General features: G+C 39.8%; 1 protein-coding gene across 7 annotated transcripts in view; it reads right to left on the bottom strand.

Moving 5' to 3' along the window:
• MYRIP (myosin VIIA and Rab interacting protein) overlaps window positions 1-20,371 on the bottom strand; it is a 364,430-nt gene that overhangs the window by 25,247 nt on the left and 318,812 nt on the right. For 6 of the 7 annotated variants that reach the window (XM_074945499.1, XM_074945498.1, XM_074945502.1 and 3 more), the window contains 3 exons: window positions 19,131-19,786; window positions 8,996-9,235; window positions 1,530-1,592 (listed from right to left, as the gene is read on the bottom strand). In XM_074945499.1, coding sequence (XP_074801600.1) covers window positions 1,530-1,592; window positions 8,996-9,235; window positions 19,131-19,786 — 959 coding nt within the window. The remainder of the gene's footprint in view (window positions 1-1,529; window positions 1,593-8,995; window positions 9,236-19,130; window positions 19,787-20,371) is intronic. The other variant, XM_074945501.1, reaches the window with a different exon arrangement.

The following is a 20,371-nucleotide window of genomic DNA, read 5'->3' as shown; positions in this document are numbered from 1 at the left end:
AATTAGTTCTAACACTTTGTTTCTGGAAATCAACTTGCCACAAAATAAGGAGGAAAGTTATTTTCTCCAAATTAAATATTCTGCCCCAAATTGTAAATACAATATTTTTAAAATCTCATAAAATATAAGGCAGACAAGATTCCATAGCTATCTAAAAATGAGCACAAAATTATAAATATTGAATATATGGAATGAAACGATAAGAAACATCTGTGATTTTTACTAAAGGAAGCCAGAAAAATGGTAGTTCAAATGGATTAACAAAATAAGTGTATAAAACAGGATGAAAAGAGAAGGCTGACGGGTTAATTTTATTGCATTAAGGATCAAGCTTTCATTCAAAAAATGGATCTCTGCTTCATGTCTATTTTGTGGAACACAATGAAATTAGTTTGTTTAGCTATATATTATATGCCGGTGATTTTAGATCATCAAGTTTTATTAAGACAGGTTTCACAGTAGCACGTGAAAAACCACATAACACTGTAAAGTTTGGCAAATGGAAAAATTGTACTATCTAATTCAGATATGCCAAGATTCAAATAGCACTGATCATGAAACAACCCCACATGCTGGAGGGAATAAAGGTAAGGCATTAGGAGCAAAAAGTGGGGAAGGTATATTATTAAGCTCCCTACATAGTGCCTTGATTGTAAAAAATTGAGAGCGAGCGAGACCTTTAAATGTGGTTGTAGTCAGAAACGACTGTATTTCACCTCATCTAAATCTTCATCTTTTCTATTTACTTTTTTTCTGATTTTTAAAAAAAGATTTTAGTTATGGTAAAACCCACCAATAAACGACTTTATGACAGTGGCAACATTTTTTACTCTACAGTAGAACTTCAGAATTACAAACACCAGAGTTACGAACGTATCGGTCAACCACACACCTCATTTGGGACCAGAAGTATACAATCAGGCATAAACAACTAAAATAATAAAGGGAAAGTTTAAAAAAAAGATTTGATAGAATAAGGAAACTGTTTCTGTACTTGTTTCATTTAAATTAAGATGGTTAAAACAGCATTTTTCTTCTGCATAGTAAAGTTTCAAAGCTTTATTAAGTGAACGTTAAGTTGTAAATTTTTGAAGGAACAATACTGTTTTGTTCAGAGTTTCAAACATTTCAGAGTTATGAACAAACTCCATTCCCGAGGTGTTCGTAACTCTGAGGTTCCTACTGTACATATCTGCCCTCCGCTTCTTCTTACTTTACTGATAAAACAAGTTCTTCCTCCTGATACAGCTAAGAGCAAGAAGACTACTCTTCCGCTTCATGGAGCATCAACAAATTGTCTGCTAAGTTCTGATTGCATCATCATTTCTTTCCTACCAGTGACGAGGCATGAGCCAGACAAACAAGCTTGATTTTTCAGATCTATATTTTTCCACAGCTGATAGCCAGAAAAATTATCTTGACTTGTAAAGAGAACAAATTTGCTCTGGAAATATGGAAACTCTCAATATCATTTTTAGATCCCTTTTGCTAAATAAGAAAAACATGGACAAAAAATAAAACACTCTCACCTGCTGTAATACTGAGGATAAAACCTGCAGTTTTAAATGGAGATCAAAAGCCTTTTGTTTTTCCTAGGTAGTTGGTCAGCAATTAAATAGAAAGGCAGAAAAGATATGTTAATTCCTAAACAGGTTAAGACAACTTGCTTGTAGAGAACTATGGAATTAAGGTAAGGGATAAGATGCAAAGGAATATAAAATACAATAAACCATTATATTTTACATGTGTAACTAAAATATATGAAATACAGCACTGTCTATTTCTTTTTATTTGCAAGATTCAGGGTAGCATAGCTCATTAAAGACAGCTATGTTACAAAATATCTGGATTCTCATGATACATTTTTGATAATATGAAATAAACATGAAATGATGATTTGTATCATCACTAAAGAAAGTGGCTCCAGGAAGATGACTTCTGTAGTAATGTTGAGAAACAAGAAACTTGCATTCATAGCTTTTGGACCCACATGACAACTCTCTGAAAACAGATTTCTGTGCTTCTTTTGGCAACAATCAACTATGCAACAAATACTGTATGTGAGTCCAGTGTCAACAATGTTAATATCTCACTTTCTTATGTCATTGTCAAGTTCTATCAGATGCTGATGAAATAAATTCAAGATGCAAAGACTATTTTTTTTTTTTGGTAAGTCAAGGTCTCCTGGAGTTCTATACTTTTTCTTTTATTAGGCGGTACATTTCTTATGTGTAGCCGGTGCTAGTACCTGAATAAAAGGACTTCTAAATTTCCTTCTGAAGAAGGTGAACCTTTTGTATTGGGAAATCTATAAAGATTCATGTTCCTAATGTGCTGTGGGGGATTACTTCAGAATAAATGTTCAGAAGTGACCGTGGATTTTGTGTATCCAATTTGACATGACTTGGATCTGACTCTCAAAGGTGCTGGACAACCACAACGCCAAATGAAGTCAGTGCTCAGCATCTCAAGTGCTCAGCACCTCAATAGTCAAACCCAAGAGGTGTCTCAGTTTGGGCATTCAAAATTGGGGGAACCCAATATCAATATTCGCTTTTGAATTTTTTCTTCTTTTAGGTGTTTACCCTGGCATCCTTAGCCAAAATATTTCACCCCACACTGTCGTTCTCCACCCCCGAGGTGGCTCCATATCGATGATGCTGTACGCATACAATTTGTGAAGTGCTTTAGGATAAAATAAGATTGTCTAAATTATTAATATAATAATAATAATAATATAATAAATCATGATGTACCGAAATGCAAGAATTATTCTGTGTGTATCACACATAAGTGTAAAATATTTAATAAGAAAAACATCTCTTAGGGCTTGTCTACACAGGGACATTTACTGGCATAATTATACCCATATAGATATATTGCTATTGCAATACTGATATAACTCCCCATGCTGATGCTCTTGTTCTGGAATATATGCTGGTGAATTTCCCCGTGTAGACAAGCCCTCAGTTTTAGGTAGAGCAGCTGTCATTCAGATATTTATAAAGCTCATGGATATCTGCACTTAGAGTGCAGTTTTCTATTAATTCTTTTGTAAAAGGATTAAGCTCATTTGGAATAAGGTACTCTTTTTCTGGAATAAGAGTGTCCACACACAGAGTTAATCAGGAATAGATAATCCACTTTAAATTCACATCCTATCTTATTCCAGGTTAACTTTCATGTGCAGATAAGTCCTGAGTCTTACTGGGGTATCTTAATGTTTTCTTTATAAGAGACTGTAGCTACCAGGTTACTCCCATTCATGAGTATAAAGGCTGTCCTTTGCCATAGCTGGACCCTGGAAACAGCAGCTCCTTTTCAGACAAAGTCCAGGCTGGGAATGAGTTTTCCCTGGTTGCAACATCCATGGCCCACACTTTTGTTTTCACAACTTCCCTTAATGAACTCCAGCTGTCATCTCCTCCCTCTATGACTGACATCTTTCCACAGCCTTTGGGGGTGTCAGGGCTTATCATAGAATCATAGAATATCAGGGTTGGAAGGGACCTCAGGAGATCATCTAGTTGAACTCCCTGCTCAAAGCAGGACCGACTAAATTATCCAGCCAGGGATCATCCCAACTTCTCTCCCCGTTCTAGAGAGTTGGTTAATTTTCTCCTCTCCTTGCTGATGGACAGGGACAATAACCCAGGTGCAGTCCCGTAGGATTTTTGCCACATTACGAAAATATTTGAATGCATTTTTCCTACAATTGTTTATGATGTTGGTTGTTCATGGAAGTAGGATCTCATGGGCGTACTGGTCACTTCATAGCAGAGGATCAAGTAATGCTGTTTTTCAAAATGCAAATTGACATGTTTGCATATCAGTCACTATAAGAGAGATATTCTTTATTTCATGTGGGTACCTATCCCTGATGCATACAATCTGAATTAAGAGGACACTGGCAGGTCACACTTGCCCCAGAATGTAAGCTTTGTAAATGTATAAAATCTAAGATAAGTAGAAAGGTTTCCATGAATTTTAAAAAGGAATATTTTAATGAAAAAGGAATATTTATGATTGTTAGTTATATTGTGAGACTCTATAGAGGCTCCAAACAGAGATGCACTGTGCTTTGTGCTGTACAAATGAGTGGGGAAGAAAGAGAATCACTGTCCCAGGCAGCTCACAATCTAGGGAAGTATTTATTTCTAAGCAGATCAAGTTTCAGGTTCCGACTCAGGAAATCATGTCTGTTCAGGAAAGCACTTATGACCACAGCCCAAAAGATAGAAGACAAAGCTCAGGCTTGAAGTTAATAAGCATTTGCTTATGTGCTTTCCTGAACAGGGATGGACTTTTTCAAGAGTTTAAGCACGTTGCTCAACTAAGGCTTTAGACTGCAATCCAAACATTGAAGCACAAGCAGGGAAAATTAAACTGACTGCAAAAGTGAAATTAGTCAGTCTATTTTTATGGCCTAAGCAAAAAGAAATATAAGAAGTAAACAAAAAATAGACAGACTTAAATGACTTAATTTTTTTTTTAAATTTTTGGTTTTAATGATATAATGATGATCTGTAACCAGGCCAAGAAAGTTTGTTTTTTATAATATATGACATGCCTCTGTAAAATATAGCTCTTCTGATTAGTGGGGCAGAGCACATACCAAATCTCAGGGCTACCGTGATGCTGAGGAAATTGTTGTCAAGGGCATATAATAAACCTGGAATATTACTACTCATGAATATGCAAAACAAGAGAGCTAAAATTCACATCTTATCACAAATGTTACTCCCAGCATCATATCATGAAGACTTCCACAAAATGGTTTCAATATTTTGTTTGTTTGTTTGGTATTGAAATATTTTGCTAAGTTTTTAGAGGAAAAGAAGGAAAGAAGTAAGATATAAAGAGTAAATCCAGGTTAATTTCCCGACAAACTAATTAGAAAGAGAAATGCATGTCGGGTCTCATTAAAACAGAATTTATGCAATGGGCTCTAAGAATGTTTGTGTATGAGAATAAATCTTCAGGAATACCACATATATCAAGTAAAATGTTCAAGGCCAACATTTTCAAACTTGTGTCCTAAAGTTAGGCTCCTAAAACCCATATTTAGACATCCAAATGTAAATGACCTGGTTTCTGAAGTGCTGAGCACTCACCAAGATCCATTGAAGCCAACAGCAACATTTCAGTAGCTTGAAGACTCAGTGTTGCCAATTCTCACAATTATATTGCCAGTCTCTTGATCCAATGTGTTTTTCTTAAAGCATGAGCTCATGCAATCATGGGATTATGCGAGATTCCCAACTTCTGTTTTTTTTTTTTTTTAAAAAAAAGGTGGTAGCTCTCATGGTTGCAGAAAAAAGCTTGAAAATATGAACCCAAACGGCTCAAAAACCAGAAAGCAAACAAACAGAATCCCAACATTTATTCTTTTTAATAATCCTGTGATTTTAAGACAATCTCATAATTTTTTGGCTCCTGAATGTTTAGGTTTGGCAATATTGAGGATGTCATTAGCATATACAGCTATCCCCCTCCTGCCTTGTCTTTCATAAATTAAATATCTCACATACAGCCCAATTTTCAAGTAAGGATGCTTAAAATTGGGTGCACAATTCTACAGTCAGGAGCTGCAACCAGCCATCAGTCACCCAATCACCTGCTTTAGACATGTAGAGTAGGTGCCACTTTCAGTACCCGAATACGAAATTGGGGCACTCACTTTTAACATCTGGGATCTCAGGTTAAGATTTTCAAAACTGGCTAATGATTCTGGGGGCTCAACTTCAGACCCCTTAAAAACAGCTTGATTTTCAGACAGCGCTGAAGATTTTCACCCTCTGAAAATCAGACCCCTTTAAGGTGTCTCAAGTTGGAATACCTAAAATTTGAGGCACCAAAATTTCTTTAGCATTTTTAAAAATCTTGTTTTTTGTGTTTATTCCCATTGGGGATCTTAATCTACTAAGGTATCAGTTATACAATTTATCTATCACATATGCTGTATGAATTTAGATTACTTTTCATCTTGGGGTTGCTGAGGCCACTGAATTTGTATCGTATCTTCTCAGTTTCAGTATTTCATTGCAACATGTTGGTCAGCCACCTTACTGAGTAGACAGCCCGTTGAAAGAGAGATTAAATAACATCTATGAAATACTCGCCAAGAATAGGAATGAAGTCAGCTCACATTTTTCTATATAGTGAGGCTTTAGCAAGTTCCGCCATAAATTCCTCTGAGGCCATGACTGTGAATAGCGTTGGGAAGTCTTGACTTCTTTATTACAGACAAAAGAACATATACAACAGGCTTGGATGACTAACTCCGGAGGACCTTACTTTCTTTTAAAAGCAGAAAAAACACTTAGCCAGGGATGCTGGACATTCACTTTTTGTTCATTTGTAAAGTTTCTTTCTTCCTGATAAGATAGCATTACAGAAAATCATAAAATTCTTTGGAGTTTTTTTTAAACAATTTTTTTTTTAAATTTAAAATGCCAAAATAATAATAATGAATAATCCAATATCTATTCAGGGTTAAAGTTGGAAGGAAAACCCAGGCATTCCTGTGGCTTTACAGGTCTATAAACTTATTCACAGAAGAAAAGTACATCCCCAAAACTACAGAGGTAAGGTCTCGAGCACAAACAGCAAAGAATAATTCCGAGGTTCGCATTGTCACAAAATTGCTTTTGCAATGTAACTATGTTAACTACAGACAATTAAAAATAAAAGCCTACAAATCATTAGTTCCCCTTCTTCACTATATGATGCCCACGTTTCTAAAACAACTTCAGTTTCTTCTCAAAAGGTCCATAAAGTAACGGGCTGTGAAGCACAGAACACACAGTTCCTAATAAATGAAAGATATATGTGGAATTGTCACTCATTTTGAGCTGTCAGACCCTGAGTAGGAAGGAGCTGGGTGAATTTCACGGGAAACAGAAGCCTCAGATGTGGGCCATACACTGCATCATTTGAGTGGCATTACAAACTTATCCTAGACTATCAGCATTTTTCGTCACTTGACTTTTGCTGTAAGGTACTGTAGCTTAAATATGTTGCTCACACACTGTAACCCAGGGGCCACTTGGTGCCAACTGGCGCCGGGCATAAGGAGCACATAGGGGTTTACAGAGATCCCTAGGTTGGCTATCCATGCAACGGTTTGTCAAAGGGTGGCAGGTAATCTAGTGAGAGCCAGTATCTTACTGATCATCATAATCATTGCAAAATGGACGGATAGGTGGCTATTTAAGGAATTAGATATCTATACTGAGAACTATGTCCTTAAAGTGTATACGTTAAGACAGGTCAGGCAGGGGGATACTTTTCTCCCTGGCTGGTCAGTGTGTATTCCGTGTCTCACAATTCAAGCCCATTACATTACTGAGCCTAAATGAAGAAATTGTGAATTCACAGAAGAAAAGATCTGCAGGAATAAACAAAAACAGCAGAGCAGGAGTGTTGTTTGCCAGTAAAGACAATGGATTTTTGTGGTGTACACTGTGGATTTTTTGGTGGCATACACTGGGGATCTCTCTTTCACTGAGGAGACAAAGTGTCAGTACATTCTGTATTATGAAAGGAGGGTCACAGCCATCCTGGCTGGAAATCGCTGCAAAGAGGTTGGGTGAATTAAATTCCATTGGACAAGTCAATATCTTATTAAGTAAGTCTAGGCTGTAGAAGACATGTTATGATTTTATTTTACATGTAACCATTTGTTTCAAATATTTTGACTTCCTATTTCTACTTCTCAAATCTCTGTACTTTGTTAAATAAACTTTTACTTGTTTTCAAGTACATAAGTCCTGTGTGTTAAATGGGACTGAAGGGAAACTGGTAAGATGATGTATACTTCTTCTTCGGGAGCAGCAGATCTGTGAATTCTGTGTCTAGCGGATCAGGGGCTGGTTACATCAGAGGAATGGCTCAGAGGGCTCAAGGACTGGAGTGTGCCTATCACTAATCTGGAGTAGAGAGAGAGAGCGAGCAGGGGAGTGCTTTTGTTGGCCGTGGCTGTTGGGGTTGGAGAGCTGACCCCCAGCAAGAACAGACAAGGCTTCCTCACACTAAGTGCAGGTAGTAGTGAGGTGCCTCACTACCTCGGGAAGTGTCACTCATATATAATCATCTTGGTCATCAGCTAAACCACATGCACATTTCATGAGGAACTCGGGCTACAGGAGCCCAGTTTACAAGTTTGAAAAGCTGGATTTCATCAAAATAGAGGGAAGTACATTACAAGGTAAAGAGAGCACCGGTGTATTCAGGTGCATGGGTATAATACCACATGAAAAGACATTCAAATAAAGACAGACAAAAAAGCAGGTGGTAAATACCCTTCTAGGTTCTGGATTTCGGCACACTTCATACAAACAATGGATCAAACACTTTCTGTCAGGAGGGACACTGCATTTCAGATTCTGTATAACATTTTGATGTATATGGGATCTTATTATCAGATAGAAAACAGAATCAATAGACATGATAACAGGTCTGGAAAGCATTAAAGAGACACACAACCTACCCAGATAGAGAGGCAACGAGAGACCCTATGGCATCAGCGCCAATTAAACAATACTGCATAAAGGAGAGCAGGTAAAGGCTGAAAAGATTTTCATTGACCACTTAATGAGCAGAGGTGAAAAAATGGATGCCGATATGTGTTCCGGTAAAAACAAAGGGTTAGATCCTCTGCTGGGGCACATCAGTGTAATTTCATTAGAGTCAATGGAACTACACTGATTTACACAAACTGAGAATTGGACTGAACATAAATTAAATGCATTTGGCCTGATCTTGCAGGCTTTCTATAAGCAAAACTCTCATTGATGGAAATGGGAGCTTTGACTGCACAAGGAATGCAGGACTGGGCTTCACTTTTATCAAGTGACTGTGTTTAAACTCTTTGCCATTCCCAGTGAAGGTTATATACTCTATCCCTGGTTCCACTATAAATAGAGTAGCTTTCTACCCTCCCCGTTACAGATTCTAGTTTCTGAGCTATTATCCCCCTTCTCCTTTCACCTACCTTCTTCAACTCCTCCTGAATGTTTTTGCCATTTTCTTCTGAGGACAAACTTTCCTTCTGGGTCTCCGATTCTGTTCTAAGCGCTGACTCCTGCTCTTCACCAGAAGAGGTTTCCTTGTCACTCATTTTAGCAGCTAGTTCAAATAACTCAGATTTAAGCTTTTCCTCAACAAGGTCTGTCTTGACGTTATGGTGTTGATCCTCACTGCTTATATCAGCTTCCGATACATCCTCAGAAACCTACGATGAAAATCAAAATAGCAAAAAAATCCCAATAAAGTGCAAAGAAAAGAAAATTGACAGAGTTTCGACAAAGGCTACATTTAAGTTCACAATACATATAAATACACTTTACTCTGCAGGAAATCTAGATAAATACCACTGTATAAATCCCTAGGCAGGTAGATTTTTACTTCTCTGTAGAATATGACCAGCATATTTACTTTCGGAAGATGATATTATTTCTCTTTTCTTCTCTTTTCCATATTACATGAAAAAAAGCAACAGGTCCATAAATAATTTGCTCCCTCTGTGCAAATAATAAAATACTCTCATATATAGCACTTTTCACCAAAACACTGCACAAACGAAACCATACATCAGAGTCATTTTACAGATGAGGAAACTAAGACAGAGACGGGAAGTGGCTTGCACAAGGTCACATGTTCAGTGGCTGACTTCAAGTCCTGTCTCCTAGCCAGGTCCTCTGACTCCTGGCCTGGTGCACTTACCCATGGGTCTACACTGCTTATTTAAGAATGATTGGAAACAAGTTCAACCTTTAGATGCACAATCTTTTCTTAGAGTTTGATCCTGAAAGGTGCAGAGCACTCATAGTTCCAGTTAGCTACAATGGCAGTCTTGGTGCTTAGCACCTGTTAGGATAAGGCCTTGAGTCTGGAGACAAAATGGAAAAAGGAAACATCTCCTTATGTAGTCATAAGTACTTTTGCTAGGATGTCTGGCCCACGTTTTACAAAATGGAGACACTTCTAAGCAATGAAAGCTATAATTAAAAAATGGAACTTTTCATCTCTTCCAGTAGGGATGAGAAAAAAATATTAGATCACAATTCCCCAGTACTAAGGATCCATCTACACTTTGAGCTGGGGGTGTGATTCCCAGCGTGAGAAGACATATTTGTGCTAGCTCTCATCCAGCTAGTGCACTAAAAATAAAATCTAGCCACTGACGTATATGGGATACGTGAGTGGTGAATGGGCTAGCTACCCCAAGTATGTACCCGTCCAACATACTCCAGTTGCTAGCCCCTCCCATGGTTTGTGATGCCATGGCTACATTCTATTTTTAGTGCACTAGTTCTATCAGAGCTAGCCCAAGTATGTCTTCTTGAGCTGGGAATCACACCCCTAGCTCAAAGCGTAGACATAGTCTAAGTGTCAGGAATTCTTTGAAATAGAACACAGTCATGATTTAAATGTCTGGGGAGACAGGATACAAAGAACGCAGATTCTCATCCACAAACAGCAATTGCACAGCAGTTGGCATAAGTGGATGATTGATGGCAACCCTAAGAAAGGAAATAATATAGATTATGACACTACACAAAACAAGCGAGGCAATTTTATTGACTCTGTGCTCTCCTACTGTGACAGGACTGGAGGATGCCAGGGAGATTAACAATCTGGATTCTTAGTTTCCATTCATAAGAAACAGAAGAGTGGATTTGTTTTGTGTGGCTAATTTGTTTGCATTCCCAAATGTAGTATTCCCTTGATGTATCTACTGCTTGGAAATCTTAAAACTATGGTAATTTTGACATTTTTCTCATAACTTGACCAGTCATCACTTGAGCTTCCAAATTGTTTTGAACAAGATGGGATTGCACCTGAAGAACAGAGTCTCAAATGGAAATGTTTCCACTCTATTTCTACAATGTTACAAAAGAACTTTCAGTTTGTTTAAAAGACTGATCTCCTTCCAACCCTTTAATTCAAATTCCTTCTTCTCTCCCTGCTTCAAAGACTTACCCAGCACTTGCTCTAATGGTGCCTTTTAGGAAAATGTCAACAGGAATGGTGAAAGATACAGAAATTGTGCAGAAATATTTTGCATGTCTGTCAGTAGATTTGCAATGGAAGGCATGGACTCAGATTGTCTCGACTATCAGAGTTTGTTGCTGAATCCCTGAATTTGAAGTTCGGAGTAGTGACTGATATAATTAATTTCGGGCTAGGTAGTGTGGTGAATCATTGCACTAATATTTCAGATATGCAGATCTGTTTTCAAACACTGGTTAACAGCTGAAGTGAGACATCAGTGGTCTCCATGTACAGTAATAAAGACTGGACAATTTTGTATTACAAAGCCATCACGTGATTTGCCACAATCTAATCAAGAAAGGCCAACACTGACATTTCAGAGGGTATTGCCTGTTAGGACAGAGGTACATGGCAAAGCAGGTCTGAGGGCAGGATCTTAAACAGTGTTTATACTTAAGGCTGCGAGGCTTTCATGGAGGTCACAAGAAGTCATGGATTCTGTGAGTTTCTGGGACCGCCAGGACTTCTGCAGCTGATGGTGTGGCTGACCAGAGGGCTGCCTGAGCAGTTGGGGTGGCCCCGGGAACAGCTGCATTGGCTGCTGCTTGGGAGGCCCCAGGCAGCTGGTCCTGGGCACTGCCTTGGAGCAGCGGCGGGGCCCGAGGCCGGCGCCGCCCCCACCCCCGGAGCCGCAGCGGCGGCGCCTCGGTTCCGGACTCCGCCCACAGAGCAGCAGCACTGCAGCCCTGAGCCGCCCCCCTGAGCAGCAGTGGTGGCATACTGGGGCATCACTCCCTGAGTAGCAGCACCGTCTGCTGGAGCACGCCCCCCACAGCACCTGCAGCACTCTAGAGCCCCCCCCAGAGCACTTCAGATTTAGTCAGGGGTATTTATAGTACAAGTCATGGACAGGTCACAGGTGTGAATTTTTGTTTATTGGTCATGACCTGTCCATGAATTTTACTAAAAATATCCGTGACTAAATCGTAGCCTTGTTTATACTATCCCGGCACAAAGAAGTGCTATGATTCACACATTACTTTAAAGAATCCATATTGAGGTTGACTGGACCACATGTCCTCTTGATACTGAAAATACTACACCAGCCTTCCAAATCAAGAACTGCAACACTTAAAACACTTGGTCTCTAAGGACTGATCCAAAGTCCACTGAAATCAGTGGGAGTCTTTCTACTGACTCCCATGTGCACTGCATCAGGGCCTAGCAGAGCTATGCAACCAACTAGCCCACAGGGGCATCGTCTTCATTAGGGAGAAAAAAGGGTGTGTGTAAGTTGAGCTGGCTAACTTCAGGTTAAAGTCGAGGTAGTTTGTAGTTTTCACACAAGTAAGCAGGCAGCGTTAAAGACCACAGGGAAGCCTAGTCTTTACCTTGACCTGATACATTGTGTAAAAGCAAAAAACTTGTTTTCACTAGAGTGTCCCTCCTGTTAGCTGACTTCACTTAAGGACACCTTTTTTTCCCTCCAATGAAGACACAACAATGGGGATTGAGTTTGTTGAGACCATGGATGCAGGTATGCTTGCTGTGTAGGGTAGCCAGTTTTGGTTGGACGTATTCCTGGAGATTTAATCACATCACATAATCTTTATTTAAAGATTAATCTTTAATTCATGGAGACTCCAGGCCAATCCTAGAGGGTTGGCAGCCCTATGCTGTGCCATCCTTCCCCCGCCCAGCCTGCTGCTTTCTTGTGAGTATCCTGAGTGTTTACATTTGCATCAATGCAAGGAGAATTATAGTCCAATGCTGTACACTGTGGTCATTGTGTTGTTTGTAGGCTTCTTGGCTGAAACACTGAGCTTTTAACACAGTTACAGTGAAAGTTTTGTGACGACATGATGCATTTTTCTTATTTTTGTTTTTAAACCAACTGTATTTTTTAGGGCAGGTTACTTTGAGGGCCTTGTCAACCTTAACAAACCAAAAATGAACTTTTTTCTCTTGTGTGAAAAGTTTTCTTCAGAGTTATGCGGTGGTAGTTTACAGTTCACATAATCTACCCTCCTTTTATACCATCTAATGTCCCATCTTTAAAGTCAATGTATAAATTCACACTGGCGTGTATCAGCAACAGATATACCTATTGCAGAGCCAAGTACTCAGGGCCACATTTTGCTTTGTTGCACTTGTGTAACTGAGAGTAGGACTTGGCCCACAGTTCTAAACTATACATCGTTTAAGAAACTGAAGTGTACCTTTCCTACTAGACATTCTGCAAATAACTGCATGTAAAATCATCATCAAGTCAGTAATCCAAACAAAATATGCACAAAAAAGAAAAAAGGGAACAGCTCAGTGGTGCTAAAACAAAACTAAAAACATTCAAATTAAATCCTCCCAGGACAAACCAATTTAAAATAGCAGAGGTAAACCCACAACATTATACGGTAACCAATTAAGAAAAATACCACAAAAAATGGGTGTTGCTATAATCAGTCATTGCACTGAAGATCACATGGAAAACAAGGTCCTATTATCTTTACAGAGACATTGCATAAAATGTTAAGTTTACAGGTTACTTTTCAATGTTTGTTTGCCCTTAGAAGTTCCATATTTCCACTAAATGAATCACAAGCACCATCTAGTGGGGCTTGAAATTCAAGAGCACACACTGTATCCTGCCTTCTTTATAGCTTTGTCAAGATAGCATAGAACTGTATGACAAGATTTTAATTAATGGATAATGCCATTTTATAAGAGTCATAGGTGACTTTATATGAAATTAAGTCCAATTAATCTAAAGCAATCATACAAGGATCCCAATGGCATTAAACCCCATTATAATTCCCCTAAAAATATAAAGGGAAGTTAAGGTTGAAGATTCATATAAGTGGTTTGAGTGCATACAATTTTTCAAGACTATTAGTTAAAAAATATAATTAGAACACAGAGATAAGGTTGTACTTCCCAACCAAGACAGCCAAATTATCTTAAGTCTGCTCTGTAGAGATACGAGCCTACCATATTACTTCCTCTGCAGTTAGGCTACTGGAAACGTGGTCAACAGAACATAGATTTCATCATTTGTTTCATACTAATTTCTAATATCAAGTATGATGATTTGTCATGCACAAACTTTTGTTTTTTTGCATGCAAGTGCACTAGTTTCATGATTTGTGCACATAAGCTTTGTGCAAGCTGGGAGAGACTAGCAAAGCAGGTACTGATTTTGTTTTTTCCTCCCATGAAGTGGCAAAAAAATTAAAAGTGAGAAGACTTTTTGAACTGTGGTGAACACCCCTACTTTTAGGGTCTGGTTTCCAGAGAAGCTCCTCAATTAATTCAGTTCTGATTTTATAACACAAATTCTGCCTTGGTCAAAGAAGTAGCTTACTAATTTGAAAGCTGATACAGGATTTTAAAATGGATTTTAGAGAACCAATGTGGAGAGAAGAATCAATCTTGTAATGGGAACCTAACTCAGTTGCAACCTTAACTATGAAATGACTGCAGTTGTTCCATCATTCCTCTGCTCACAACATTACTGCTTCATAAACTCAAAATTGTGTGGCTCCTAAGAACAGAGAAGGTCCATTTTTCTTTTCAGTGTAACTGATGGGATAGCAAGGTGGATGCTGACCTTATGATATTTTACAATGAGAAAAGAAAACTGACTTTTTGAACTGAGAATCAAATCCTATTCCATGATGCAGATAATAATGGTCAATAAATCAATATCTATTATTATACCATGAAAGGACAGGAAAAAGTAGCATTTCTTCATTGTAATCTACATACGATCAGCTGCTGAGTTTCTGATTTCCAGACACAGCTACTTTTAGAAGGAGAGCACTGTCTATTGCTTCAATAAGACTTCTCTTTATAATACCAGCACATGAAAACCTATTACAGATTTTAAACCCTCAAAACAAAGCTAGAAGCTGTAGACCCCTATCTCCTTCAAATTATGCTCTCTGCAGTTTGTTGTACATCCTAATCATCATTTGTACGACACTTCATCTGAAGTGTTTATGTTAGACTGCTCCTCAGCTTCAGACTCATTCATTTCATTGGTATCAGTGCATCACTTTTAGGATTGTACAGATTTCTGAAATTCCTCTAATCTCATTTTTTAAGCAATATAGACTAAATCTGGCTCATTTTTCTTCATACTGTAACTCATATCCCAAATCCCCTGAATAATTTTCATTGCCCTCCACTAGACTTTTTCAATCCCAGCAACGTCCTCCATATAAATGTTTCATTATAATTACACTCGCCATGATACACTTGATCGGACGCTCTCTAGTGCCAGGGATTTGAGTAACTCTTTTCTGAAAGCGTGAACCACATTTACCAGAAATAAGCTGAACATATGCAAATTATTTTGCATTTCTTCACTCACTTCCTCTACATTTTGTTTGTCTCCCCCATTTGTGTTGCAAACCAATTTTACTACACCAGTGTGATTTGGGGCCAGATCCTGCATCTGCCAGCATTGGTGTGTTGGGGGTGGGGAGGCACTGCAAGCCCTTCCTAGCCATGCACTCCTGTGTAGAGGACCAACTAGAATCCCACATTTTGTGCTTTGTGAGCAGCACTGGTACAGGGACAAGGAAGGGACAGTGATTTTCTGCATTGGCTAGAAATCTGAAGCACACATTGCACCCTATTAAAGAGTGCAGCCCAGGGTCCGCGGAGGTATTCTGCCTGTCTGTGTTTGCAGGCAAAATGTCTCCAAGAACGGTCAGCAGTGCTCAGTGACTTTAAAGATTCCATTGATGCTTACGTACAGGGCCTTAAAACACACACACACACTCACACGTAAAACAATAGCGGAAGAAGATAACATTCATAGAGTCAAAGGCCAGAAGGGGCCACTGTGATAATCTAGTCTATCAGGGGCCAGAGAACTTCCCCCAAATTATTCCTACAGCAGATCTTTTAGAAAAACATCCAATCTTGATTTTAAAATTTCAAATGATGGAGAATCCACCATGACCCTTGATAAATTCAGCGTGATATAATTCAGGTTAAATTAATAGGGCATGGCTATACTTAAGGCTATGACTATGTCACGGAGGTCACAGAATCCATCACTTCCAGAGACCTTCATGACATTTGCTGCTTCACCCGGTTGGAGCTGTCAGCCGGTGGGGATCCAAGAGCTCTGAGCTGCCACAGGCAGGGTCCCCCACAGCTCCCAGCTGCCAGCCCCAGAGCTCCGAGACGTGGAGGGGACCTCTGCAGCTCCGAGACGTGGTGGGCAGCGGGGGATGCTGTGGCTCTTAGCTCCCAGATGCTGTGGGTGGTCCCCCACAGCTCCCAGCCTCCAGCCCTATAGCTCCAAGCCTCCATGCAGCTCCCAGCTGCCCTGGGCAGTGGGGGGACCCCGCAGCTCCCAACCACTGTGAGCGGCAGCAGCGGTGGGTGCTGGACCCCCACTCCTCATTTTGTCACAATTATTTTTAGTAAAAGTCACGGACAATTAACAAAAATTCACAGAAGCCTGTGACCTGTCCGTGACTTTTACTAAAAATAACCGTGACAAAATCTTACCCTTAGCTATAATGTCCCGGTATAGAATGCCTATGTCTGTCAATCGTGCAAAGGAACAGAGTAGATACAGAACACGTCTGCTAGGCACACTTCAGTAGTTAACTAATATTGTAAACCTCTTGGGACACTGAACTCTGAGCGTAGGCTATGTCTACACCTCAGCCTATGTCGGCAAAACTTATATCACTCAAGGGTGTGATTATTCCACCTCCTTGAACCACATAAGTTACATCGACATAAGCGTTCACATGCATAGCGCTATGTCGGCGGGAGAGCTTCTCCCGCCGACATAGCTTATGCTGCTCGTGGGGGTGGTTTTTTATGCTTCACCAGACATGCTGCAGCGGTGCAAGTGTATTGGCACTTGTGTTGTGACTAGTGGAGCAGTAGGCCTTCTACCAGAGATAAGGGCTAGAGGTGTAAACACTCAAACAAAATAATACCTGCAGAAACAGAATGATTGCTCAGGAGAGTCAGAAGAGCGGAGCCGATTGCTAGCTTCCTTATGGAGAGAGGGATGGGGAGAAGAAATGGTTCGCTTCCTTGGTTCAGTCACACCATCCTGCTACTTTAGAAGATGACCTAACCAGGGAATCTGTATGTTAATTTCTCATAAATACCTCTGACAGGATGCAGGGGAACCACCTGGTCCCTCATGAATAATGGGGCTGAAGCCAGCAGGGCCATGGCCAGCGACAGGTCCAAGAACCGCAGCAGCAAAAGCAGCAGCATGTCGGGCCGCCGCTCACAGGAGCCAGAGCCCTGCCCTGGCAGCTTCTCCAGCCTGGCTGTGCCGCCCTCAAACCCTGCCTACTGGGGTGGACACCAGGCTCACTGGCAGCTGTCCCTAGTCACGCTAGTGTGTGCAAGCAGCTAGCATGATCCCGGACAGGAGTCGCACACCGCTGCGGCTTAAAGTGCTGCTTGCATGACCCCGTTAGAAACACACCCACTCAGTGATGATTCCCCATTACAATTACATTTTGAGACCTATCAGGTAGCCAGCTTTTAATCCATTTAGTGTTTGCCATGTTAACTATATATTGTTTTAATTTTTAATTGAAAAGTTATGTAGTACTAAGCCAAATGCTTTACAGAAGTTTAAGTATATTACATCAACACTATTATCTTTATCAACCAAACTTATGTCATAAAAATATATCAGGTTAGTTTGACAGGACCTATTTTCCATAAACTAATGTTGACTGGCATTAATTCTTTATTAACTGAGTCCCGTATCAGCCACTCCATTATTTTGCCCAGGACTGATATCAGGTACACAGGCCTATAATTACCTGGGTTGTCCCATTTACCCTTTTTAAATATTGACCCCACATTAGCTTTCTTCAAGTCTGCTGAAACGTCCCTGCTGTTCTAAGACTTATTGAAAATCAACAGTAACTGTCCACTGAGCTCCTCAGCCAGCTCTTTTAAAACTATTGGATGCAAGTTATCCAGACCTGCTGATTTAACGACATCTAACTTTAGTAGATACTGTTTAACGTCCTCCTGAGATATTAGTGGAATGGAAAAAGTGTTATCGTTGTCATATGATGAGACTGCATCATCTGTTTTCCCCCAAATACAGAACAGTAACATTTATTGAACACTTCTGCCTCTTCTGCATTATCACTGATAATTGTACCATTTCCATCTAGTAACGAACCAATACCATTGTCAGGATTCTTTTTATTCCAATATACTTAAAAAACTCCTTCGTATTAGTCCTTATCTCCGCTGGCCACAAATTTCTCCTTGTGTCCCTTTGCTTGTCTTGTCAATTTTCTACAATTGCTAGCTTCTTATTTATATTCATCGCTATCAACTTCCCCTTTCTTCCATTTGTTAAATTGTATTTTATTTTTTTATAGCTGCCTTCGCTTCCCCTCTAAGTGAGATCAGTTTTTAAACCAATATGGTATTCTTCCTCAATTGTGAATTTTTGGGCATCTACTAAAATGTTCTTAAACAATTACCAATTATAATTCATATTTTTCTGATAAATTCTTCCTCCCAGCTAATTTGACTCAACTATTTTCAGCTTTGTGAAATTGGCCCTTTTAAAGCACCAAGCATAGATATTGCTGGTTTGGACTTTAGTCTGTTTGCATATTATACATGGATTAAGTCATGATCACTTGTACCTAAACTACCATTAATTTTTAGTTCTGTGATCAGTTCTTTATTTGTCAAGATGAGGTCCTAATATGGAATTACCCTGTGATGGTTGCAACACTTGGGTCAAGTTGAATCAGGAAGTTGTCATCTATGATATTTTGAAATTCCAAGGATGTTTTAGTACTGTCAGCATGAGACCTCCAGCATATGTCCCTCAAACTGAAGTCCCCCATGACCACATCGATTTTTTCCCTACAGATTATAGATAGGTACTTACGGAGCTGGTCATCCTGTTCTCTAGTGTGATTTGGTCGTCTGTAGCAGATACATACAAGACCCCACCTTGTGCTTTACTTCTTCGGACATTCAAGATCATCTTCTGAGCTACCAGGGACTCAGAAACAGGTAATGACATTTTTGACAGTGTGCCACTCCCCCCCCCCACCCACTTTTGCTTACTCAATCCTTCCTATATAAGCAAATGTAGTTACCTGATTTATGCTCAAATTCTTCTTGTGGGTTTTTGTGTGATTTTTTCCTTCACGTAATTCTTCGGAGACAATTTTGCTCTTTCTCCACCTTCTAGACCTCTTTTCTAAATCATAATAGACTTCCTCAGTCTCACTGCTATCTGAATACTCTAAACTGTCAGCCTGTGGATTGAAATTTACATCCAGTTCTCCATGTAAATGTGCTTTTTCCACTCTGGGTTTGTCACTCTGAGTTCTCCTTTGTAGCCAGGGAAGCTTGCTAGATTCTCTAGCCTCCCTTGAGGAATTTACTGAAGATGTTTCAGAATCAGAGTACACCGTCTCTGTATTGGTGTATAGCCCAGATGAAGGAGAGGTCACTGGCTGGTATGGATCACTGCCATAAGCCCATTCAGTATTGTACTGGGAATCGGTATAATAAGAATCCTCGGACAACTGCTTGGGCCTTCGACGCAGCTTGTTCAAGGCCACATTCCAGTCGTAGTCGTCCTCGCTATCTGAGCCCATCTCGTCATAAGCAGACACAACACTAGATTCGTTCTCCAAAGCTTTGAATACTTGGCTCTTTGGTTTGGCAAGCATTCGAGGGCGAGGCAACGTAATGCTCTGCAAAGCCACCCAGTTCCCATCAGTGCTTTGTAAAACAGGAGGTGGACCTGTGAAATTAAAACAAGAACAAATCCCCTAATTATTACTTTATTATTTCAGTTTGACAGGCTGACTTTTGCACAGTCAAATAAAGATTTTAGCAGAGACTAGCCATTTGGAGTATCTGTGGGCTAGCTGCATGGGCTAGCGAGCCGAGTACGTACCCAGGCTCCTTGCCAGGCTTGTCTCCCCATGCTGAAGCACGCACCAGGATGTCTTTATTGATATTGCTACCCACACTAACTGGATTCAAGCTAGCTTGAGTAGGCTAGTCTGTGCACAGCTTCTGTTGTGTAGACATACCCTTTATGATGGGACCAGCACAAGATAACGACAGACACAAATGAATATGTGGTACGCTACATAGATTTCATCATACCCTGAATCAGGGATCTTCCTGATTATCCCATTTTAATCGGAAGTCACCACAGAATTCTCTGGAGACCTCTTTTTAAAATATATGTGACAACAGGGTCCAAGGTTAGGCTATACAGCCTGTTAGAAGCCTGACGTTCTAAAATTCAGAAAAGAAAAATATGCAAGAAATACTATCTACTCAAACTGTGAAGCTTACATTGCTTCTAAATATAGAC

This window comes from Natator depressus, chromosome 2 (genome assembly GCF_965152275.1).
Source record: "Natator depressus isolate rNatDep1 chromosome 2, rNatDep2.hap1, whole genome shotgun sequence".
NCBI lineage: Eukaryota > Metazoa > Chordata > Testudines > Cheloniidae > Natator > Natator depressus.
Note: the sequence above shows the minus strand (reverse complement) of the source record. Positions and strands in the feature narration are given on the sequence as shown.